We start from the raw sequence: 24,147 nt of genomic DNA on the forward strand, positions 1-24,147 counted from the left end.
AGTATATCCACTGCTCTGATAAAGAAAAATAAGAGTTTCTGAAATGGTGGCTGAGCCAGCGTGGTTTGTTGGATTTTATTTTAATATAGGCACCTAAAATAGTTGGGTGCATTCTTGCTGTCTCCGACGCCAGCCTTGCTGGTGGGAGCGGGGAGCTGCGTGACTGAAGGAGGAAGAAGGGAGAGCCAGGGAGCTGCAACACAGCTCCATTTGCTGGGCTGGCATCGATGCCACATCCCCAGTTTAATTAACAGTTCCCATCACAGCTATTCACGATGTTCCCACCCTCTGCTCACCCCTGACAGCAACAAAAGAAACCCCAATGTGTTGTTCTGCGCCCTGGAACCCTGCGAATCCCGAGCTAGGGCTGGCTGCAGCCTCTCTGTGTTTCTCTAAGTGTGTCTAGAACAAACATTTGAAGAGATTCCCAGTGATAGGACTCAGGTTTGTTTCTCTTTTTTGTTTCAGTATTTATGCTCGTTTTTCGTGAGCGGGCACTGAAGCACGGTGGATCTGGGCTAGCACAGAGCACACAGCAGAGGCTTTGTAATCCTCAAAGTGCAAGTCCAAAGCTTCTCTCTGAAAAGTTGTTCTTTAGGGATGAGTACATATGGGGACTTCTTGTTTATCCTGGCTTTTCTTTTAATTCAGCACAGTTCAGCCTTGGAGAGTTAATGGGACAGAAAAAGATTAAAATGCCCCTTCACACTGCCTGTCCCGACAGCCTCCCACCCTGATGTGTGTCAGAAAGCTTAAACAGCCTCACTATCCCCTTAGTCCTTCCAAAGCCTTTGATCATTGTACAATATCTCCTACCTGGCTTTCCTCCAAAAGGTGATAAACCCTGGGTTTGATTTCTAATTGGAGTAACGATAGCAGGAAGGAATCTGTCAGATCTGAGAGCATCCTTCCACAGCTCTGGCCCATTATCCCGGTGCTCAGTCTGGCTGATGGGAAACCTCTGAGCTGCCGACCCCATGAGGAGGTTGTTGCTGCAGCTTTTACTCTAATTTCAGCCCTTCTGGGGCAAATCTCACCTCTGTGAGTGAGGGAAGCGTTTACCAGTATTGACACACAGGACTGGGGTGGTGGCTAAGAATTCAGCTGCCTTAATGCCATTCCAGCTTTGCACAGGGATCAGGATAAAGCTGTAAGCAGGGCGCTCTGTTTGGAGCCAGGAGTTGTCTCCATGGAAATGTGCTGGCAGGGTGAGGGGAGCAGGCTGGTGCTGAGCTGGATCTCCCCTGCCACAGCCCCTGCTGATCTGCTGCTTCTGTCCTGCTGCCACGTTCTGCCACGTCCAGGGCAGAACTGGTCAGGAGAAAATCTCTCCCACCTCCTGTGGAGGCTGCGTTTGCTTGATCCGTCAGGATCAGCTATGGCACCCCCTGCTCCAGGTATTCTCTCTTCCAGTTTTGTTTAGCTCGGTAACACAGTTCCTCTGTGTGGTGCAAGTGGGGAAATTGAGGCATCAAGTGGGGTAGAGGCTCTCAGGCATGCAGAGTAGCTGCTGCAACCCCAGCCTTGCTGGAGCCTTTCCAGTGTGTGTTTCCTGTGCAAGAGGGGCTCTGGGACACCCACAGTGACCCCTGGCTCAGGGTCAGGGCTGCTGTGTTGGGGGATCAAAGCCTGCCTGGGCAGGAGGATCCCTCCCCAAACCACACAGATCCTCAGCAGACAAAGGGGACCCAGCAAAGGCATCTCCTGTTTCATCTGCCCTCTTGGGGGGATTTGTTTCCTTGCTGGGTTTTTCATGTGTGAGGCTTCAGCTTTGCTACTTCTTGCTGTGCTTTTGTGGAAAAACTGCCCTTTCAGAGGGTCCTTGGGCCCTGTTGGGTCAGATCCCTTCCCACCTCACTGCTCAGTGCTGCTCAGCCTCTCCTGTGCTGGGGAGGGAGAGAACCCAATGGGTTAAACTTCAGTCTGGGGCTGGGATCTGCCCATGGAGCTGGGCTCTGCCCATGGAGCTGGGATCTGCCCGTGGGGCTGGGATCTGCCCATGGGGCTGGGATCTGCCCATGGGGCTGGGCTCACCCCATGGAGCTGGGATCTGTCCGTGGAGCTGGGCTCACCCCGTGGGGCTGGGATCTGCCCGTGGAGCTGGGATCTGCCCGTGGAGCTGGGATCTGCCCATGGAGCTGGGCTCACCCCGTGGGGCTGGGCTCTGCCCATGGAGCTGGGATCTGCCCGTGGGGCTGGGATCTGCCCATGGAGCTGGGATCTGCCCGTGGAGCTGGGATCTGCCCGTGGGGCTGGGATCTGCCCATGAAGCTGGGATCTGCCCGTGGGGCTGGGATCTGCCCATGAAGCTGGGATCTGCCCATGGAGCTGGGATCTGCCCGTGGAGCTGGGATCTGCCCGTGGGGCTGGGATCTGCCCATGGAGCTGGGATCTGCCCATGGAGCTGGGATCTGCCCATGGAGCTGGGCTCTCCCTGTGGAGCTGGGATCTGCCCGTGGAGCTGGGATCTGCCCATGGGGCTGGGCTCACCCCATGGAGCTGGGTTCTGCCCAAGGAGCTGGGCTCTCCCTGTGGAGCTGAGCTTACCCTGTGGAGCTGGGCTCACCCCATGGAGCTGGGCTCACCCCACAGAGCTGGGCTCTGCCCGTGGGGCTGGGCTCACCCCGTGGACCCGGGCGGGTGCTCAGTGCCACCCCTCAGTGCCACCCTGGGGAAGGTGCCCTGTGTCCCTGCAGGGACCGTGCGCTGCCGTGTCCGCTCGGGCTCTGCTCATCCCCTGCACCCTGCCTGCCCCTCAGAGCTGTCCCTTTGTGCTCCACAGGTGCTGACAAGGCTGGGCAGACGCTGCAGTTCCCGCTGAGCCGGAGCCTTCCCGGCTGGGGCCGAAGGCCTTTGCAGAGGATGAGGATCCTTCCCAGCCCTGGAATGTCTTCGCTGGTCTCCCTCGTGAACGTCCTCTCCGTGCTGCTGGTGGACTGCCTTGCTGAAAGTGAGTGACTCTGCTGTCCCCCTGCTCCTTTTTTCACCCTTCTCCTTTTCATCGTTGAAGAAGTGAAGCTCAATAGCTGATTGAGTGTTTCATTTCCCCACGTCCTTAACTTTCCACCAGTGCCTTCCTATTGTTCCCTGCCCCGCCTCGGAGGGACACAGGGCAGCTGGGTCCTCACAGCCTGCTTTGAGTTTCAGGTTGCCCCCAAGGCTACCACAGAGCTGGAGAGAAGGAGGGAAGCTGCCTGACAGCTCTTGCCAGAGCCTTACCCCACCTTCTCCTAACCCCATCTCCACCCAGCTCGCCCATATTGTCCTCTCCTGCTCCTGCCTTTCAGGATCTGTCAGACACTGGTGACCATTGTCGGGTTACTTTCTTGGGCTGGATTCCAAACAGCATTTCAAGAAAGAGTATTATGTTTCTCCTTCCCCTGAGTGAACCAGTTCCAGTTCAACACAGTTTTTATCTTTGCTGCCTTTCAATTCCTGCTTTAAAGAATGAAAAGGGGAAAGAAAAAAAAAAAAAGAAGTGAAAATCTTCAGCGACTTGAATGTAATGTTCCTTCGACATGAAGGCTGATCGCTTGGGATCGGTGGGGAATAGACTTTTCCAAGCTGATTGAATTATGAGTTTTTTTTCCTCCCCAGCAAAGCTGCTTGAAGCTGGTGAGAGGGCTGCTCTGGTCAGCGTAGCCCTTGCCAGCTTTTCACGTAATCACTTCGTTATCAGGGTTTATTACGACGATGGGGATTGAATGGATCTGCGACCTTTTGTTGCTGGGAGATGTTTTAGGAGCAGTTCTCTCTGTCCTCTCTGCAGTAGGCAAGCGGGGATGTGTTTGCCTTTGCCTCTCTCTGAGTTTTGCTGGGTTCATGCTTAATCCCTCTTTGCAGAGAGAAACACTCACGTGCAGAAGGACAGTGTTGTGTTTTATTCTTTTTCGTTTCATAAGCCTGGCAAGTGAGCTGGGCTCCGGGAGGCTCGCAGTAGGGTGAAGTGTTGGCTGTGGGTCAGTCTGCACCTCAGATGGTACCACTGGTGTCCAGAAGGAGCCCCACAGCTTCAGCCCGAGCTTTCTGGAGTGGCAGCAGCACTGCAGAGTCTGGCAGGGAGCTGCCACGAGCCTTTTGCCCAAGGATTTATCCTTTGGAGCTGATGCTATGCAGGGTCTTTATGAGCACCCAGAGTCAGTGGGTGCTGCTTTGTGGGCTCAGGGTGGCTTTGTTGGCTTGTGAAAGTGGGCACTGGGAATCTCCATTCCTGGCTCTTTGTGCAGTGGAGTCAGGAGTGGGGAATCAGTGGAAATCTGGAGTCAGGGCTCCAGGGTCTTGTTCTTGCCACTGGTTTCCTGTAACAACGCCTGGCAAAATCAGTTTGCAAAGCTCTGCAGGCATGGAGGGAGAGCTCAGGTGTTCTGCAGCTCTGCAGCCTCTCTGTATAAGGAGAGCCCTGATTCATCCCCGTGGTACCTGAGTGCCTGTGAAAATTGGAGTCCATTTGAATTTTGAGTGTACAACAAGGCCTGTGTGCTGAGTGCTGAGAGGGACATGGCAGAATCAAGGCTTCTCCAAATCACAGCTGTGTGACCTCAGTTCTCTTGTGGTTTTCATTTTCCTGGGAAAGAACGAACATCTTGTCTGTCCCTCATCTTTGGGGTGAGGTTTGCTCAGAGATTCCGGCAGAGCTGGGAGATCCCATGTGCTGTCTGACTGCTATGGAGCCCTTTTGGGGGAAATGTGCCCTCAGGAAGGGTTGGTGCTGGTCAGACACAGAATGCACCAGCGCTGTGGCCTGAGCCCTGCTGAAATCTGTCACTGCTCTGCAGACACCTTGCTGCTTGCAGCCAAGTTTCTCTCTCCTGTAGTTCTGCAGTGTCCTTGGATCCTGAACTGTGAGGGTTTGTGCTTTTTTCCCCTCTGGCTGCTCACAGATGTCCGTGCAGGAACTTTGCAGGTTGCTGGGACGGGGCTGCTCTTACCTGCTTGCTGTGCAGATGTTGGGCCAGGTGTTGTCTCTTCTCATGACCTGTGGAGCATGCCAGCACCTCCCTGCCCTGTGCCCGTGGGGATGCTCCCTGGTGCCAGCTGAGAGCTGTTGCTCTCAGCCTGGTGAGGATGAGTGGGCAGTCAGTTGATGGTTCCTGGCTTTGGAGGGGCTCCTAAATCCTGGGCGATCCCATTCCGGCCAGCAGCACCCGAGCCGGGCGTGCTGCTCCCCACTGAGCCCTGCAAACAGCAAACAGCTTTGTCTGTCACAGCTGCAGAGCCTGTGTGAGGAGCTGTCACCAATCTGACAATGTCCTCTCCCGTCAGATGGCCCCGGGCTCTGTCACATTCCCGTAATCCCTTGGCCAGCTTCCATTTGGCCACGTTGCTGACCCCGTTTGCTGCCCTAATTCATCCCAGCCCCTGCAGCCCCCCGGGCACACGGTGCTGCTGCCCCTCCTGCGATGGGAAGCCCACGCTGGAGATGGGAAACCCCTGGGATTGTGGCTTTTGGAGGACATCACCTCCCAGCTTCGCAGGGAGCAGATCCCAGTGCAGCAGAGCCTGGGCTGAGCTGGACTCGCCTCCTCTCCCAGTGCAGCTCTGGAGGAGCTGTGGCCTCTGCAATCAAAGGACCATTAAAATACTTCCCTTGTTTCCGAGGCTAATTGATCTCAGTCAGTGATTTAAATCTTTCTGTGGCAGGAGCATTCTATTTAAAGGAAACTGCCATTTAAATTAAAAATCCAAAGCACCACACTACTTTCTGCCTGCTGTTCCTCCTTGGGAAGCTGAAGAGAACAATAATTGAAAGGTGTGACACAGACATGTTCTTTCTCTTTTTTCTTTGGTTGAATATGGACATTTTCTTTGTTTCTTCCATATGGTCAAAGGCAGCCATGGAACTGGAAATTACTAATTCCATGATTATTTTCAGTGGTGGCATTAAATGGAAAGTATTAGACTTTTCTTAAGGATTCTGCTGTTTGTGTGAGTACCATGAATTGGCATGGCTGCAGGAAATTAGGGGAGGCCTCCCCAGGAGCTGCACAGCCAAATGTGCCCCTTGGAGCTGAGAGGAAACCAGGCAGCAGAGACAGATGAGGCCTGGAGATGAGTCCTGGGAGAGGAATAGCTCCCAAATTGCTGATGGACCTGGGCACAGCACCAAGCCTTGCTGTTTCCTGTTCACATACCCAGCCTGAGCCATAAAGCCTCTGTGGTGAGCACCCTAAAACAAAAACACCCCATTCTGTGTGTGCACAGAGCCAGCCTCTTGCAGCTGGAGCTGTTCCTGCCCAGGTGTGCAGGGCACAGCTGCTTTTGGCCAAGGGCAGCGGTCAGGTCCCCCTGCCCTCCTCTGCCACCCGAAGGAGCCACGTGCCTGCTCCAAGTGCTCCTCAGTTGCACATAAAAAGCCATTTACTGCATGGAAATGTGGCCATTTTTCTGACTGGAATCAGCATGCTCGCTGTTTTCTAGTGGATTTTTCTCATTGATTAAACCTTTGTGTTTTACAATAGCACTTTGCTAATTGGCACTTTGCATACACAGAAGGCTGGTGCGTGGCTCTCTCCACCCCAGCAAAGATTTAAGGGCAGGGAACATTACTTATTACTTACATTTCCTTCCTTTTATAAATCACGGTATAGAACCCTTACTAGCGCACTCTGAAGTATTACCATAAATAATTAAATCTAAATTGCAATTGACAAAATAAAAGAATAAAGCCCCTTTTATGATGCATTACCCTGGCTTTCTTCCCTTTTAATTGCCCTTGCTCCATCATTAATTTGCAGAACGCAGTAATTCATGGGAGGTGAAGGTGGGGGGGAGGCTCTCATGCTCCGTGAGCATCCCTGGGGCCAGCAGAGACAGCAGCCAGGTTGGCACCACGTGGGACTCAGGGAGATGATGGAAAGCCTGTGATGGGATGGCAGTGGGGCTCCTCTAGGTGCCTTTCAGGCTGTGTTTCGGGGAGCTGGTGCCTTGTTGAAGGTGTGTGGCATGGAAGGTGTGGGCTCTGTGCCAGCAGGGGCAGGAGCTGGTGGTTGGCAGCACGGCTTGGCTCACTGAGATCCTGATCCTATTGTAAAATGCAGGTGAACCCAGTGGGAAGAAATGATGTCTGACTTCAGTTCAGAAGGCTGAATGATTTCTTTATTATAACTATGCTATAATACATTAATATACTATATAAAGGAAGATACTAAAACTACATATCTACTTTCTCTATCATATCTAACTACTAACAACTTGTGACCCTGTTCTTGAGAGTCCAACCACAGGTGGGTTGGATTGGCCATCAGGCTTAAACCATCCTCACCAGAATCCAACCAAGCAATCACCCCAGGTAAACAATTCTCCAAGCACATTCCACATGGGAAAAACAAGGAGCAGAAATAGAAATCGTTTTCTCTTTCTTTCTCTCTGTGCACCTCTATGAAAAATCCTGAGAGAAATGTGCTGCCACAAGATCCCACCACTTACAGGTGTTTCTGCCTCCTCTCCTGAACAGCCCCTCCCAACAGGATTAGCCCCTGCTGCACAGCTCACAGCTTGTAGCTCTGGAGGCCCAGGCTTTGATCTGCTGTTGGCCAAGACAGCAGTTGTCAGGTAAGATGGGAGTAAAAATCGAGGAGGCTCCATCTTAGGACTTGATAGCCACGTTAAGTTGACATCAGTGGGGAGGAAATCTCTCCATGGTGGGGGAAAGCTGCTCTGGTTTGAAGTGTTGGAGGTGGATCCAGGACAGCCCAGCAGTGCTGCCCCAAGAGAGGAAAGGTGTCTCAGTGTGGTGAGGCTGAGCTGTCCCACAGGTTGGGTCACAGACCCTGATTGTTTGGGGACAGGGAACCTGCAGGGGCTGAGGAGCCAGGGAGATGCTGCAGAAAGGCTTTTCCCCCTTGGGGGTGGGCTGGAGTGGGAGCAGAATTTACGAATTTAAGGTGGGAGCATGGACGAGGTTTTGTGGAGGAGCGCGGTGGAGTTTTCAGTTGCAGTTGCACATTGTCCCTGCAGTGAGTGGAGTCTGAGAGAGGAGACAGCAGCTGAATCCTGGAAGGGTAGAGATCACTGCTTCCCTGCCCAGATCCACCTGCTGCTCCTGTTCCCCGTGCACCAGTTGCCTTTGCAGGCAGGGGACACATCCCTGTCCTTGTTGCTGCACTGCTCTTTCCTTTGCTGCCTTCTCCGTGTGCCAGCTGTGATCTTGCTCAGGGTTCTGGACTGGTTGTTGTCTCACTCAAGGACACTGAATTAAGCTTCTATGTCACCTTGTTTAAGTGCCTGATTAAATTAAACCTTGCCTGACTGGATCAAGTGATGTATCTCTTTTTCTTTTTTCCTTTTTTTTTTTTTAAGATAACTCAAATTGGAAAGTTTGTGTCTTCTGTAGGACCCAGAGAGGAAATAAATCATATGTTGAAAGAGCTTCCTTGGGGGCAGAGGGGGCTGTCACTTCCCAGGTCTCAGCTGTGCCCCATGCTGGGAGTGCTGGTTAGATTAATCTCTGCTGAGGAGCACCTGGGGACAGCAGCAGCCACGGTGTTTGGGACCCAGCCATGGGTGTCTCCTGGTGAAGGATCTTTTCCCAGCCAGAGGCTCTTTCTGCTCAGCTTCATTAGATGGTTAAGTTAGGGGAAAAGAGCATCTGTTTGTTGTGTAAACAAGTGGCTTGTGTGAAAATGTCACCTGCAGAGGATTGGGATGGAGGAAATGTCTGTCTTCATACCTGGATGCCAAAACTGAGGCTGTTCCTCTGTGTCAGGCTTTGCCAAGAAGCCAAGACTTCTTCCTTTATGACTCTTCCCCTTGGTTGTCCTTTTCACACCAGCACTTCTTGCCCTTGCTGCCAGGAAGGACGGGATCTTTCCAGAGTCTCCCCCGGGCCCTGGGTCACGTTGGCTTTTCTTCTGTCTGGCAGGCTCTCTGTGCTTGTGTCTTTTCAAGGCCAACTCAGTATGAATCTCCTGGGTCACTAAAGGGAATCTGTGAGGGATTCCTCCTTTTTGTGGCCTGGCAAGCCCAATATTATTCTTAGAAGGCAAGCAGAGTGTTTTTCAAGGACGCCCGACCAGAGGAATGTCGTTCCTCCATGCGTGGGATGGAATCTGGGCTCGAGCTGGCCTGTGAGACACAATCTCCCAAGAACAGTTTTATTTACTCTGTGCCACTCTTCCCCTCCAGTCAAGGATGTTCTCTGGCAACATAATTGGTCCCAGTTCCCACCTTAGAAAGCTGTGATGTTCTGTGCACTGCAGCTGCCTTTAATTTTTTGGGGATTGTTAAAGTTCATGAAAATAGTCACGTTTTTCACCATCTGCTGTGAGCAAGGAGGTAACCAGGGTACGGGCTGCAGGCCAGGGAGTCGGGATCATCCTCACTCTGTGACTGCACCTTCCCAACCCTCCTTTTGCTTGCCTCGATTTGCTTTTTTGAGCGTGTTGTTATCCAGTCTGATCAGCCCCAGCCCTGGTTTGGTTACGGCAGCCTGGGTTGTGCTCCTGCAGACCCTGAGCAGCCCTGTGGGGTTTGGCAGCAGAGCCCAGGGACAGCGAGAGCTGCGGGATGTGGCAGCGATCACAGCTCGCCCAGGCCCGAGGAGCGCCAGGAGAGAGCAGTATAAATATATTTTGGATGTCTGCTGCTTTGACTTTGAAAGGGGATACTGGGATGAATGATTTAAAGCGTTGACAGGAGGGACTCTGGGCTGACCTGTTTTCACAGAAATCGTTGCATAGAGAACCCTGAGCATGTCCCATCCTGGTGGTTGCAGACATGAAACATTCCATGCAAGCGTGGTGGAAACCAGCGCCGCTCGTTTCATCTGCAACGCACGGAGTCATTTCTGTTTCCTTTTGAGGCCGAGAGGAAAAGCAAAGCTTTAAAGAAGAAAAAAAAATAAATAAATAGAAGGAGCTGCAACTGGTTTAGCATTCTACAAAGTTTCTCCGAGTCCTCCAAATCTTTAATTGACTCAGGAGCATAAAATTGAGAAGGGGAGAGAGTGAGAGAGCGTGCGAGTGGCGCGAGTGATTTGAATAATTTATTGTCCTTTGAAGTTGCAAGAGAAATTTCAGCTGCCTTGGGGAGTAATTTCTCCCCATTCTGAAAGGGTTTCTCCTTTTTTTAAACTCATTCAGAGGATGATAGTTTTGCATTTTTTGCATAATTAATGAGCATAGCTCCCCCCACTCTTACACAACCTCTAAAGAGTGGTGGGGTGATGAAACTTGGTGGTTTTTTTAATTAACAAAGTCAAATTAATTTGACTGTGTCCTCATCCTCCCTCACCTCTGTTGGAATCCATGGATTTATTCATAAATTAGTCTGAGCATGCTGCTAGGAGTGCCGACACTTACAAATCTTTAGCCTGGACTTTGATTTGTTTGGATGAATTTCTGAAAAGATGGTGTAAGGTTTTTTTCAGTTCAGCTCTTAAAGATCACCTTGAGACTGGCTCCAGTGATCTCCCAGGGAGCCAGGAAGATCCTCCAGCTCTCATTTTCCTTTGTCTGTCTGTTTGGGGAGGATCTGCTTGCTTTTGAGGGCGTTTGTGGGGGTTCTTTTCTGTATCAGTACTATGATACACCCCTTTTCTTCTAGGATCTGCTAATTGTGATTAATTCCAGTAGCTGCCACTTGAGGCAATGAAAGGGAGAGGCATCTTCTTCCTGGTGTCTGGAAGGGCTGCAGGACAGCCTTCTGGCAAGAAGCCATCCCTTGACAGGTGTCAAACATGAACAGGGACTGTCCTACTCCAGGAAAGCTCACCTTCAATTACTGTCTTTGATAGAAGAATTTAAGGCATAGCTTCTGCTTTTCCATGTTTCTATTTCTCTCTCATTCACATCTTGCACTGTTTTTCTGGCTCACTGGGTCTCAAGTGTCCCAAAGCTGAATTCATCAGGCTTCCACTGCTGTCAGTTCTCAGCACTGTTGTTGAAGTCTCCTTTTTTTGGATTCTTTTGTGTTGATGTTCCCACTACAAATCTCAATGATGAGTAGTGTGGTCCAGAGACAGAAATTGTGATGATTCGTGTGGTAAGAGTTGAAATTCACCACCGTTGGAGGTTGTGCTCATTCGTTAGTCATGGCCTTAGTAGGTCTTGGTTTCTCATTTTTGAGATCTCCTGTCCCAAGTTCCTAGACATCCCAGTTTCAATAAGCAGTGCAGGCTCATAATAGACTGTTTACAGCCAGGTGTTTCAAGCTTGTATATCCACAATCTCCTTTTGTTCCATGGAAAATAAGGGCTGAAGTCTCTCACCAGAGGTCAGATAAGAATGGTGTAATGATCTTTTGAAAACACCCCGAATTTTGGGCTCTAAGAATTGCACCTGTTCCTGGAGACAGAGCCTCCTTCTCTTGCCTGAAGGAAAGAAGCAGTAAGTGGAAGTAATGCAGCTTTTATTTACAGAGTAAGAGAGCAGAGCTTTATCAGACATATTTTATTTGCCTGGTGTGCCTTTCATCCTCAAAAGATCCCCACGTGCCCGTGTGAGCTGCCCGATCTTGGCTGGGGTCACCATCTCGTGCATGCAGCCCCTGCTGAGCTGGTGATGCAGGGCTGCATTTCCCTGGGTGTTTGCAGTGTGCAGAGCCCTGTGGGGTCTCACTGACCAGGGTGTGGAGCTGATCTCATCCTTGATCCCATCCTTGGAGTCTTGCTGGGTGTTTGCAGTGTGCAGAGCCCTGTGGGGTCTCACTGACCAGGGTGTGGAGCTGATCTCATCCTTGATCCCATCCTTGGGGTCTGGCTGGGTGTTTGCAGTGTGCAGAGCCCTGTGGGGTCTCACTGACCAGGGCGTGGAGCTGATCCCATCCTTGATCCCATCCTTGGGGTCTGGCTGGGTGTTTGCAGTGTGCAGAGCCCTGTGGGGTCTCAAAGACCAGGGCATGGAGCTGATCTCATCCTTGATCCCATCCTTGGGGTCTGGCTGGGTGTTTGCAGTGTGCAGAGCCCTGTGGGGTCTCACTGACCAGGGCATGGAGCTGATCTCATCCTTGATCCCATCCTTGGGGTCTTGCTGGGTGTTTGCAGTGTGCAGAGCTCTGTGGGGTCTCACTGACCAGGGCGTGGAGCTGATCTCATCCTTGATCCCATCCTTGGGGTCTTGCTGGGTGTTTGCAGTGTGCAGAGCCCTGTGGGGTCTCACTGACCAGGGCGTGGAGCTGATCTCATCCTTGATTCCATCCTTGGGGTCTTGCTGGGTGTTTGCAGTGTGCAGAGCCCTGTGGGGTCTCAAAGACCAGGGCGTGGAGCTGATCTCATCCTTGATCCCATCCTTGGGGTCTGGCTGGGTGTTTGCAGTGTGCAGAGCCCTGTGGGGTCTCACTGACCAGGGCATGGAGCTGATCTCATCCTTGATCCCATCCTTGGGGTCTGGCTCTGCGCTCCCTCGGCAGGACCACGAGCTGCAGGAGCTTGTAGCAGTTTGTTTTCCCCTTGCTGCTGACTCTGCTGTCACTTTGCAGTGGCACAGGACCACAGCTGGGCTGGATTAAGATGGCATTGCCCCCTGGGAGCTGGATCTGGGCTTGTTAAGCTTTTGCCTCTTGCAGGCTTGTCCCGTAGGAAATGTTTTTTCATGTTCTGGTATCCCCTGTGGACTCTGGTTCTTTAGTGACTCAGAACAGTGGAGGTTGAGCAAAGAGCCAAATCCTTTTTAGCTGGGTCTTTTCTAGGTGGGTGGTGAATCAGGCTGCTCCAGGATGCCAATATTGATGACATGGCTGGAGGAGAAGCTGTCTTAGCGATCTGGCAAGGGCAGGCAGAGCTCCCTGCCTCAATCTTCTGCTTGCTAACAACCTGGAATTGCTGTCACTGATGGACGAGGGGCCCTCATTAAGTTGCTAGGACAGCTCCTTGGGTCTCTGGCTCTGCTCTGGGTTGTTATGCCTTGTTATGGGACGTGTGGACAGATCTGGGATGAGATGCTGTTCCAGCTGATGGAAAGCACCCGTGTACCCCCAGGGTCCTGGCTGGCCACGTTGCTGTGCTCCTGTGCTTGCTGGAGCTTCCTGATTAAGGGAAGTTTGGGTTGGATATTAGGAAGAAGTTTTTCACAGAAAGGGTGATCAAGTTCTGGAATGGCTGCCCGGGGAGGTGGTGGAGTCACCAGCCCTGGGTGTGTTTAAACAAAGCCTGGATGTGGCACTGGGTGCCAGGGTTCAGTTGAGGTGCTGGCGCTGGGTTGGACTCAATGATCTTTAAGGTCTCTTCCAACCTGGTGATTCTGTGAGTTCCACGAATCCCGGGCTGCCATCCTCCATTACAGCAGTGCTCATCTCCTTCAGCTCCTGCTGCTCACAAGCAGCAACTTTCTCCTGGTGTGCCAGCAGGTGAAGGAGGATCCTGGCCAGAGGTCCACCTGCATTCCCACTCCTCAGCCCTCGGGTTGGTCGGTGCCAGGAGAGGGTGGAAGTAGAGATCAGCAGCTGGGGCACCTGCTGTGCTCCCCAGTGGGATGGGTGAGGGAAGGGAGGTGGGGAAGCTGAGGCATGGGAGGAGGATCTTAGTGGAACAGCCACACAGCTCCCTGTCCTGTCCCACCCAGCAGTTTGCATCCTGTGCGTGTATCACTGCACGTGCCTGACCCTTTGCGTAAATCACAGCTGGAAGAATGTTCTCCTGGGCTCTATCAGGGTGCCAGTCACTGCAGCTGGGACTCATCCTTTTTGCCACAGAGAGAGGTGGATCCTTTCCATGCATGTGCAATGGTAGCCTGGAGGGGTCCTGTCAGAACGGGATGACTTCATCCCAGCTGCTGCTCCCATGTGATAAGGAACGGCCCCATCCCTGAAAACCAGCACTTTAAACAGACCAGAAAGAAGGATTATGCTTCCCCTCCAGCAGGCAGGATAACGTGGTTTTTCTCACCTTGCATGTCAGAACTGGGAACAGATTTTTGGTCGCCTCAGTCTCCTCCTGCCTCAGTGCTGCAGGCTCGTCCCTCCCTTCCAAAGGGTCTGGATCCCAGTGCACTGCAAACAGGAGCTTGAAGGCTGTATGGATGTGCCAGATCCCCAAATTACCATCCTCATGGTGAGGATGGCATGTGCTGCCTCAGCCTGGCCGAGGGGAGAGGGTGGAGCTGGCACAGGGGTTGGGGCTGTTGGACTTGTGTAGGAAAGGTGTATTAAACTAAGTCTTCATCTTCCTCACCCATTTTCTGCGTGTGTTAACTCCCGTGCTGGTGCCATCCTTCACTGCTGTCCTTCCTCCTCTGGGGCCTTGCAGGAAAGGAGAGGGGGTGATCTTCCAGGTGACATTCCCCCTGCCTGCAGGGGAACAGGCTGCATCCTGTGGTAACCCAGCTTTTCTGAGTCAGGTAAGGGCTTTGGTGGCTCAGCAGCAGGGGAATAGCCAGGTGGAAGCATTTCACTTCTAAAAAAACATCCTCAATCTTCTTTTTTTACCCTCCTCTGCCCAACCTTGCCAGTCCCATCTCCCTGAAGGGAGCCAAGAGCTGCTGACAGTAAGAGGAAGTCTCCATCTGAAGCCTATAATTATCCTGTCTGCCTTCCCAGAAAAGGCCAGTTGGGGAGCGAGCGTGCTCCTGTTCCCTGGACCAGCCCTGCCTTCTCCTGCCTCCCCAATTACTGCTTAATGGACTTTTTATGATGATAAGACAACTGGGCTGGGGAGAAGTTATTGACGGGGAAATGGAATATAATTCACTCCCTATTTGTTTGTTCTGTCAGAAAACCCTCATTTTAATTTTATTTGTGAGGCACTGAGAAACAGCCCTCAGAAAGAAAAAGTGCAAAATCTGTCAGTAAAACCCTGGATTTCATGAGGTCCAGAGTCTCTGCAAGACCTCTCCAAGGGGTGTCCTCAATCCTGTGGAGTGTCTCCATAGAGACTCCTCCCTAGTCCTTCTCCCAGTTTGCAGCTTTCTCACTTGTCCTGAAGAAAAAATGTGATTTCTGGAGCTCTGTACCCCTGTCTGCAGCTCCCCCGCTCCCTAACGCCACTGCTGTGGAGCACAGACCCATTCCAAACAGCGCATCCTTGCTCCCCACTCTCCATCTGTCTCAAATTTGGCTGCTCTCTCTTGTTTTCATCTGCTCTGTGGTTTGTCTCCTCCATCTAATCTTCACTTCCTTGCTCTGGCTCTGAACACCTCCCTCCTCTCCAGCTTGTTCCAGTTCTCTTGCACAGAATCGTGGAATAGCCTGACTTGGAAGGGGCCCACAAGGATCATCAAAGTCCAACTCCTGGCCCAGCACACGTCAGCCCCAAGAATCCCACTCTGTGCCATTTTCCCTGCTGATGTCTTCTCATTCCCACTGATTCTCCCACCCTTCCTACCTTCTGCTCCCCCTTTCATCTCCCTGTCCCCTGGGGTGACAGAGCTGCTCCTCTGGCTGTCCCTCGCTGCTCCACTCTCCCGTCCCCGAGCTCCAGATCCCCATGTACAGGCAGACCACAGCAGCACCTGTGTGTAAAACTGCTCCCTGAAGCAGCAGACAAACCCTGGGAGCATGGCTGGACTCCAGCCCCTCCTTCCTGGACAGGAGTTGAAAGCACAACTGCCCAGGGCTGGGGCTCTGGAGTACTTTGGGCTCATTCTCCAACTGGGAGCCCATCAGCAGTTGTGGGAAAGGGAGATGGAGTTCCACTAGAACAGCAGGAAGCTCCAGCCCAGAAACCATAGGGAAGAGGGAGGAGGAAGAGGAGGAGAAAAGGGGGTTTAATCCTGTGCACAGCAGTGAGGAGGCCATCCAATTTACTCCAGGTTGCTCTGGAAATTAGCAGGAGGTGAGAAATAACAGGGAGAGATGTCTCATTCCAGCTGACATGACTTGGTTATTGGGAAAGCCCAGAAAAATTTCAATTTTTATCTTCTTCCCCCAAGAAGCACCTCTTGGGGGAAGGTCTCCGAGCTCTCTCTGGTGAGGTTTTTGTGGGTATTTTGTTTTTCTCTCAGTCATCCAAGGCTGCAGCTGTGCTCGGTGCCACCCGGGGTGCTGAGTGTCGAGCAGGTCTGTTCCCAGACCGTCCCCTGCTCCAAGCTGCGTGTGGTGTCTAGACCAGGACAGACAGGCAGGTGTGAGAGATGAGGGTTGTCACCTCCCCACGACGTGTGGCAGCCAGAGACGTGTGGAGGTGCGGGAAGGGCGAGCCCAAGGTCAGCCGAGTTTGCACCAGAGCCAGAATCCCAATTATGGGAATGATCTGGAGCCTGGAAGAGCACGCTGGGTTGTGCGACTAAAAGCAAAATAACATTACCCATGAGTGGCTTCATGGTCTCATCTTTAAACCTTTGTTCTCAAAGGTGGAGCTGCACGTCTGTGGCTCTGTGTGTGTGTGTGTGTGTGTGCACAAAATGGTGAATTTCCTTCTGCTGAATGTTTTTGGGCGAGGATAGAAGTTGTCTCCGGCTCTCCTGTCGCACGGACACTCTCCCAGGTGGGCAGCTCCATGGGGAACGTCGGGCTCAGCACCACGGGGCCGTTGGTTGGAGGTGGAACGGGGACGACGAGCAGCAGGACGGCTGTGCTCCTGGGCAGGGGAGCTCGCCAAGCGGCCGAGCAGCAGGAAAATGGCCTTCCTGCTGCAGCTTCAGCTCCTGTGGCACTCTGGGGGCCAGTGGAGAGCCTGCTCCTTCCCCTGGCTGGGATAATGAGGGTTAGTCACCAGCCAGGGAGGAGCTGGAGCTTTGTGTGGGTCGGCGGGACGGGCGCGTGGGCTTCCACAGAGCTGCCAGCAGGCACCGGGGCTCCAAAAATGGGAAAAAACCCGTCTAAAATACCTGTTTGTGGCCGCCTTTCTTTTGTCTCTCTGGATTGCTGCTGCTGTGGGCGAGGGGCCCTTTCAGGCAGGCTCCTGCTGCTCTCTGCTGAGGCCAGGTGGAAAACAAGTGGGTTTGCCTTTGCTGGCAGCCCATTGTTGAGGTGCTTTCCTGGGGGTGGCAGGAGCAGGGGGCGCGTGAAGCACACAGGTGAGGTTTGTCATCTGCAGTCAGCGCCAGCTCCCTGCTGTGGGGCTGGAGATGAGGGGAGAGAGCTGGAATGGGGGTCAGGGGGATGCAGAGGCACCTCTGCAGCCCCCGCAGGGAGAGCCTGGGGGACAGAGGGACCGTGTGACACACACTGATGCTCAGGGACCATCCTCCAGCCCGTTCCTTGACACCTGTAGCACCAGGAGGAGAGTGAGTGGAAGGGGACATGTCCCCATCCATGTGGGAGCAGCTTTCTGCCTCGGACCACCCCAAAGCTGGCAGGTGGAGCTCAGGGGGGAGCAGCAGTTCTGGGGTGCTGTGGAGAAAGCTGCTGCTGTCCTGTGGTGTGTCAGGAAGCCTCAACTCCTGCCCAGGGTCCTGTTGCCTCCATAACCCACCCGTGGTGCCACAGGAGAGCGGCCAGCTCCGTCCAGGCGTGGGGAGGGCAGGGCAGGGACGTGGTGCACCTCCATAACTGGCTCTTCCTTCCTCTCCCCCTGCTCCCATCAGCTGTCAGCTCAGATATGTGAAGCTCATTTGTTCTCCTGCCTCTCTTCTACCCCTCAAACCACCTCTGGGTTCTCCATCCCTCTCCCTGTCTCTGGTTTTTGATGTTTCAGACAGACATATGGTGGCCGGGCTGTCTCCCTTGTGCTCGTCCATCACCGCCTATTCACCGTGGCAGCCCTTCCTGAGGGACACTGGCTTTAAAGGCTGAGATGTCCCCTCCTTCTCCCCACTCCTGCATCTCTCCAGCTTCCCTGCTGCAAAGCTCTCAGCCTGTTGTGTCACCCGTGTATCCTTAGCAGGGAGATGTTGGGTGGTTTTTACATGACTGTGTGTGAATAACTTTTCCTGCTTTGGTGTCACATGGAGGAGGGAAGGAGGAGAGGGGAGGGGAGGCAGCAGAATCTTTGTGTTTGGTGAAGAACTGCCTGGCTGTGCAGCCCTCACCCGTGGGCTGTGGGGTGAGGAGGAGACCCCCACCCTTCTCACCCGAATCCCAAAATCCCGGAGTGCTGTGTCCCTTTGGAGCAGGTGCCGCCCGTGGTTCCCCGGGCTGTGGTTTGGGAAAGGAATCCCACAGGAGCTGATCCACGTGTGGGGACGGGAGGGCGAGAGCTGGGCTGGGGCAGGAGTGGTCAGGGGTGGCCGGAGTGAGGCCAAGGCCCGGACATGTGTGTGCTGGTGGAGCTCAGGGCACAGGAACCAGGAGGGAGCTCTCTGTCCCTGTGGAGCCCAGGGCACAGGAACCAGGAGGGATCTCCCTGTTCTCCATAGAGCCCAGGAACCAGGAGGGATCTCCCTGTTCCCCATGGAGCTCAGGGCACAGGAACCAGGAGGGATCTCTCTGTCCCCATGGAGCTCAGGGCACAGGAACCAGGAGGGATCTCTGTCCCTGTAGAGCCCAGGGCACAGGAACCAGGAGGGATCTCTGTCCCTGTAGAGCCCAGGGCACAGGAACCAGGAGGGATCTCCCTGTTCCCCATGGAGCCCAGGGCACAGGAACCCGGAGGGATCTCTGTCCCCATGTGCCAGTGGAGCTCAGGGCACAGGAACCAGGAGGGATCTCTGTCCCCATGGAGCCCAGGACACAGGAACCAGGAGGGATCTCTGTCCCCATGGAGCCCAGGACACAGGAACCAGGAGGGATCTCCCTGTTCTCCATAGAGCCCAGGAACCAGGAGGGATCTCCCTGTTCCATGTGGAGCCCAGGGCACAGGAACCAGGAGGGATCTCTGTCCCCATGGAGCCCAGGACACAGGAGCCAGGAGGGATCTCTGTCCCCATGGAGCCCAGGGCACAGGAACCAGGAGGGATCTCTGTCCCCATGGAGCCCAAGACACAGGAGCCAGGAGGGATCTCTCTCTGCTCCCTGCAGCCCATGGCAGCTCTCCAGCGTGGTGCTTGTTCCTTTTGGGAAGTGCGTGGGCAGGAGTGAGAGCTTGGGTTTGACTTGATGGCTTTCCATTAAGCTGTGGAGCAGGATCACAGGTACACAGCAGCCATCCACTCTTTTCAACCTTCCCTCTGGAGACCCAGACCCCGCAGGAAGCCTCTTGTAGTAGGAAAATTCTTTTAAGCTCCAGATTTTTCCGTTCCTATTTTGATACTGCACAGAAAGTGGGTTTTTCTACTTTGCAAGCAGAGAAAGGGGGAAAATTATCTCTGTGACCGTTGGACTGGTGGAACTCAGACTCAGCCTTTCCAGACCTGGCTTGTTCTCAGCTATCCGTGAGGGAAGGTTGGTGAAGTGATATAAAATCCCCTGGACTGTCAGTATGTTGTCTGGAAAATGTGTTTCTTTGGTTTTTATTTATTTATTTAAAGCCATGGTCCTGCAGTCTTGGCAGACGAGGACAAACACCTCCGAGTGGGCTGATAGGGTTTCACATGGCACCTTGTCCCTGCCTCTGGAGGCTCCCAGAGCCCTTTGCAGAGCTGGAGGCTGAGCTCTCACCTTGTGTTTCCCTTTGAGCTGGGCTTGGCACGGCAGATCTGAGGCAGCCCCACAGCACGGGGGGCATTGGCCCTAGCTTTGGATCACCAACATCCTGGATTCCCAGCACCTTGGATCATCAGCCCACTGGGTCACCAGCACTGTGCCTGTGGTGGCCCTGTCTCTCTCCTCCCTGAGAGCAGAGGGCTGCTCAGTGCTCAGCGTGGGCTGGAGACAAATGCTGCAGTGACTGGGGCTGCAGAGGTGGAGAGCAGGAGGAGGGAGGAATGAAATCTGCAGCCCAGAGGCTTGGGCAATTTTCAAATGAACAATTTAGCTCTGATTCTCAGCCATTTTTCAAGTGAGTAGTGAAATCTAACAGGTTGGGTGGTAGGGATTTTTGTTTGGCTCCTTGTGTCTAACGGTGAGTCCCTTGTCGGCAGCTGGGAATTGCAGGAGCTCAGGAAAAGTTCCATGCACAGACAGCTCAGCTCCCCCATCACCCCACACTGAGGCAACACAGGATCCCAAAAAGGGATGCTGAGCAATGACTCCAAATTCAGTGGGTTTTGGAGCACCATCCCTTTCTTCAGGATGGAAATAGAACCTTGTTTTTCTCCTCGTCTGAGCTCTCATCATGCAGCCTGCACCCATTTAAATGTATACGTGACATTAAGGTTTATTAGGGGCTTTTATTTTAGGAAATGAACTTGCATCAATAAAGTGTTCTTAAAAGCCCTGGATGTTTTTAGCTGTTCCTTCAGAATTGACTTCTGCAAACTCTTCAGATATCGAGCGGAGGTGAGGGCAGGAAGGAAGTCAGGGGCAGAGTGAGCATTTATATCTTAGCCTGGAGCAAAGTTTGGGTTTTACCTTTCTCAGATGGAAGACAGATCCCCCAGTGCCAGTTCCTCCAGTGGGACTTGCTTGATAACCTTTAGCTGTAACATTGCAAAGAAGACTCTGACCTCTAAATATAGATTTGGATATTTATAAATGCGCTGCTTTGTACACACAGCATTCGGTGGGACGTAAACAGCTCCAGCAAATTGTATTTACCTCCAGCATGGAAACAAATGCTTGATTGCATCACATGAGCTTGCTCAGTGCCTTTTATTTATATACTGCTGGCCATGCCAGGCAGGGAAGGGGAGAAGGCTTCCTTTTGTCTTTCGACCCCTAAAAGACCCTGGGGGCTTCTCCCCAGCTGCCATTTGGCCTCCTGTCGAGCCCTGTGGGAGGCTGTTTGCATCTTATTTTATAGCCTCTTGAGTATGAACGGGTAAATACACACATTTCAGAGTCACGTGCTCTGCTTTTCTCAAGAAAACAGACGGCAACTTTATGATCTGAGTGATTTTATTTGAACACAGCTGTGGCCTTGTGATTTAAATATTTCAATAAATTTTAAACTAACTAGATGAGAGGAAACCGTTCGAGGAGAACAGGTTAGAGCACGGGAGGAGGATTCCCAGAGGGTGGGGGCAATATGGGCTCTGCACAAATGCTGCTGGCCTTCTCATGAGCAGCCCCTTGACACCTCCCTTGGTCAGAGAGCCCATCCCAGCCTCTGCCATCCTTGCAGAGGTGCTTTGAAGGCAGTGGGGTGTTGGTGGAAACCAGTGGAGGGGCTGAGGGAGAGGTACTCTGGCCTCAGGTGTTGTTCTTCGGGCCTGGGCTGGCTCAAACACAGCCTGAGTGTGTATTCAGGCATTGCTGCTGGCTCTGAGAGGAGTTTGAAGGAGATCGTGTCTCCCTCCTGGAGCAGAATGAATTCCATGTCTTTCTTGGCAGTCTCTTGCTGAGCAGAGGGGAAGGGGAGCTGCAGGAGCAGGCTGGGCTCTGCTCTGGGCTTCGACAGCGGGGTGGTTCTGACCTGATCACAGCTCTGGTGATCAGATTGCCTGTTCTGCCCATCAAATTGCCTGTTCTGAGGGATCACTTGCCTGGTCTGTGCGAATGTACCTGTGAGGACCTGCAGGTGAAAGCAGAGGTGCCACAACCAAGGGGATTTCACATCCTGAAGCCACTGGCATCGGCCTCTTTCACACCATTGTCCTCAGGATGTCTGTGTGCTGACTCCTGCTCCATCTGTTTCATGATCCTTCTCCCACCTTCTCCCCTTCCCTGGCTATGTTCCTATAAATCTCCCCCATTCCTTGGTGTTTTGGTCATCTCCAAGGAGCTGGGAAGTGCAATTCACTGTTTCTAAGTGTTGTTTTCAGCTCTACCAGCTTTTGGTGATGCTCATTAGATGGGTTTTGCAAGGGCAATTTCCCCTGTACAAAACAATTTAAAAGTCCACTTTTCAGGAGTAAAAGAGGTTTTGCAACATTGAAATCTTCTTTGTAGGATCAGGCCCTTAATAATTTTCTGCTGGAGCTACTTTATATGTAAAGTGGAGGTAAAGGCTGTTCTGAAAAAGGCCAAGAGGTTTAATTTCAACTGGGATCATTAAGAATTGCAGCAACAACACTACAATTAAGTACAAACTGTGTTTATTAGAGTTTGCCTTTGTGACTGCCACTGATGGCATTTCCTTTTTGTCCTCCAGGTCCTCCTGTGTTCATTAAAAAGCCTGTGGACCAAATTGGTGTGTCGGGAGGGGTGGCCTCCTTTGTGTGCCAAGCCACTGGAGACCCAAAGCCAAGGGTCACCTGGAACAAGAAAGGGAAGAAAGTGAACTCTCAGAGGTTCGAGGTAAGAGATGTCCTCGAAATCAGGTGTCTCTGTGAAGAGGGAGACTGACACAAAGCAGCCCCTGCTCCTCTTTGGCCACGCTCAGACCTGATAATAAAGGGAAATTTGGAAGGGGAGGAGTTTTAGCAGCAGGAGGAGAGAAATGCAAGCTCTTGGCCATGTCAACAGCTGGGTTTGTTCCAAAGCAAGAGAGAACTTGGCTCAATTATGTTATTGAAGATTTTTATTTTGTTTTGTTGGGTTTTTCCCCTTCCTGGGATATAATACAACTTTCTGCTTTCCTAAGAAACCCCAGCTAAGCTGGTGGTACCTCAGCTCTGTAAATGTACCATGTGTGGCTCAGCATTTTAATCCTGGGACAGTCTGGAGTAAACATTGCAGTTGTTGGCAACCAGACCCAAGCAATTGGCATTGTTTAGATAGAAATGAGAGCAGAGGAGCAAGGACTGGGAGGTCATCCTGTGGAATTTGCTGTGGGACTCAGCCCTGCCAGGCAGCTGTGTGCTCAGAGGAGCTTTGTGGTGTCAGCTGCCCCTGCAGATGGAGGAACAAGGCGGGGGTCCATTTTTATTTTGTTTTCCTTTGGTCTGTTTCGTCCTCCTTCACCCCAGTTGTGCTCTGAACACCCACCCCACACCCCATCACCGTGGCTTGTTCTTTCAGAGCCTTTGAGATGCACACTGGGGGTTTGGTGGGGCAGTGGTCACTGGCAGGGTTTGGCTGTGACAGCTCTGTCACCTGGAGCTCGCTGGAGAGCCAGGCTGACCGTGTTGGTGACGTGTAGGGGCCGAGGGGCAGCTGCTGGAGGCTTTGCAGTGGGTGTGTGTGTGCTTCTGGGGTCTCTTCACAAGCAGCAACCCAAGGACACTGACCATGTGTGTGTCTCTTTGCCTCTGTCCCCCAGACCATTGAGTTTGATGAAAGTGCAGGTGCTGTTTTGAGGATCCAGCCCCTGCGGACCCCCCGGGACGAGAACATTTACGAATGTGTTGCTCAGAACCCTCATGGGGAGGTCACTGTCCACGCCAAGCTCACCGTCCTCCGAGGTAAAGAACCTGGCCCAGCTGGGTGGGAAGGCTGTCAAAAATCCGTGGCTAAGGTACAAAATCCTCCTGGGTTTGGTTTGGTTTGGTTTGTTCTGACCCATCAGATCTGTTTGCTGTTCTTACCTCAGAGAGATATAAAACTGCTGTGTAAGAAACAGAGCTAAAACTGGGCCACTTCAGGAGGTTTGACTGATGATGTGCTGGGGTTCCTTCCAACCTGAATTATCCTATGACTCTTATGATCTTCCTCCCCTCCAAAAATTCCTTCCCCAGATTTAGGAACAGCACCAGGAGCTCCCCATTTTACACACAGAAATGTGGCTCCGGGAAAACCTTCACTGAGGAATCACTTCATGGGCTGGGGTTGAGGTGGTTATGGATCTGCATGGGCTTTCACACTTTTGGTAGCAGTACAAACGTCTTTCCTTTCCTGTTGTGCCTTTCTGGGTTTCTCCCCTTTTCCCAGAGGTCCTTGGCTCTGTGCACTCTCCAAGAAAACAATTCCATTCTCCATTTTGTTCTGGTTCTTTTTCCCACTTGTCCCTGTTACAGAGGATGTTTACATGGATACCTCCCTCATGTCATCTGTTTGAAATATGCTCCCTGAACTGGATGTGGGGGAGGGAACAATATGCTGTTGCTCTGGATGCCTCTGGATGTTTGCTGTTATTGCCCTGGAGATCCCTAAAATCGCTGTGTGAAGTGCTGAGCGAGGCTGGGTGCTAAAACTGACCCATTTTAGGGTTTGGAGCACCCATCAGTGACGTTCTCTGCTCAGACCACAGGGCAGTGCAGGTGATCCTGGCGGGAATGGGGTGGTGGATAACTGCCTGAGAGCTCCCAAGGGGAATTTAGCTTGGCTGTGGATGAAGCCATGGGCATTTCAGTAGCAGCAGCAGTAAAAGCCCTTCTCTCTGCAGTGAACAAGACTAACAACAATTCTAGGAGCTCCAGGCAGGAGCCCCACAGGGCCAAGGGGTAGCTCTGCCTATGGGCCAGTTGTTTTTCCTTCAGCAGTTCCAGAGTTCCCTCCAGGAGCAGCTCAAATCCTTTTGTTAGAACAGGCATCAAGCAT

At 52.5% G+C, this 24,147-nt stretch overlaps 1 protein-coding gene across 1 annotated transcript in view; it reads left to right on the forward strand.

The window, feature by feature from the left end:
* Positions 1-585: 585 nt before the first annotated feature.
* PTPRS (protein tyrosine phosphatase receptor type S) overlaps positions 586-24,147 on the forward strand; it is a 100,520-nt gene continuing 76,958 nt past the window's right edge. Inside the window, exons 1-4 of the mRNA XM_068173750.1 lie at positions 586-604; positions 2,783-2,950; positions 21,881-22,026; positions 22,931-23,072. Coding sequence (XP_068029851.1) covers positions 601-604; positions 2,783-2,950; positions 21,881-22,026; positions 22,931-23,072 — 460 coding nt within the window. The 5' untranslated portion in view covers positions 586-600. The remainder of the gene's footprint in view (positions 605-2,782; positions 2,951-21,880; positions 22,027-22,930; positions 23,073-24,147) is intronic.

Source organism: Anomalospiza imberbis, chromosome 27 (assembly GCF_031753505.1).
Source record: "Anomalospiza imberbis isolate Cuckoo-Finch-1a 21T00152 chromosome 27, ASM3175350v1, whole genome shotgun sequence".
NCBI classification, from domain to species: Eukaryota; Metazoa; Chordata; class Aves; order Passeriformes; family Viduidae; genus Anomalospiza; species Anomalospiza imberbis.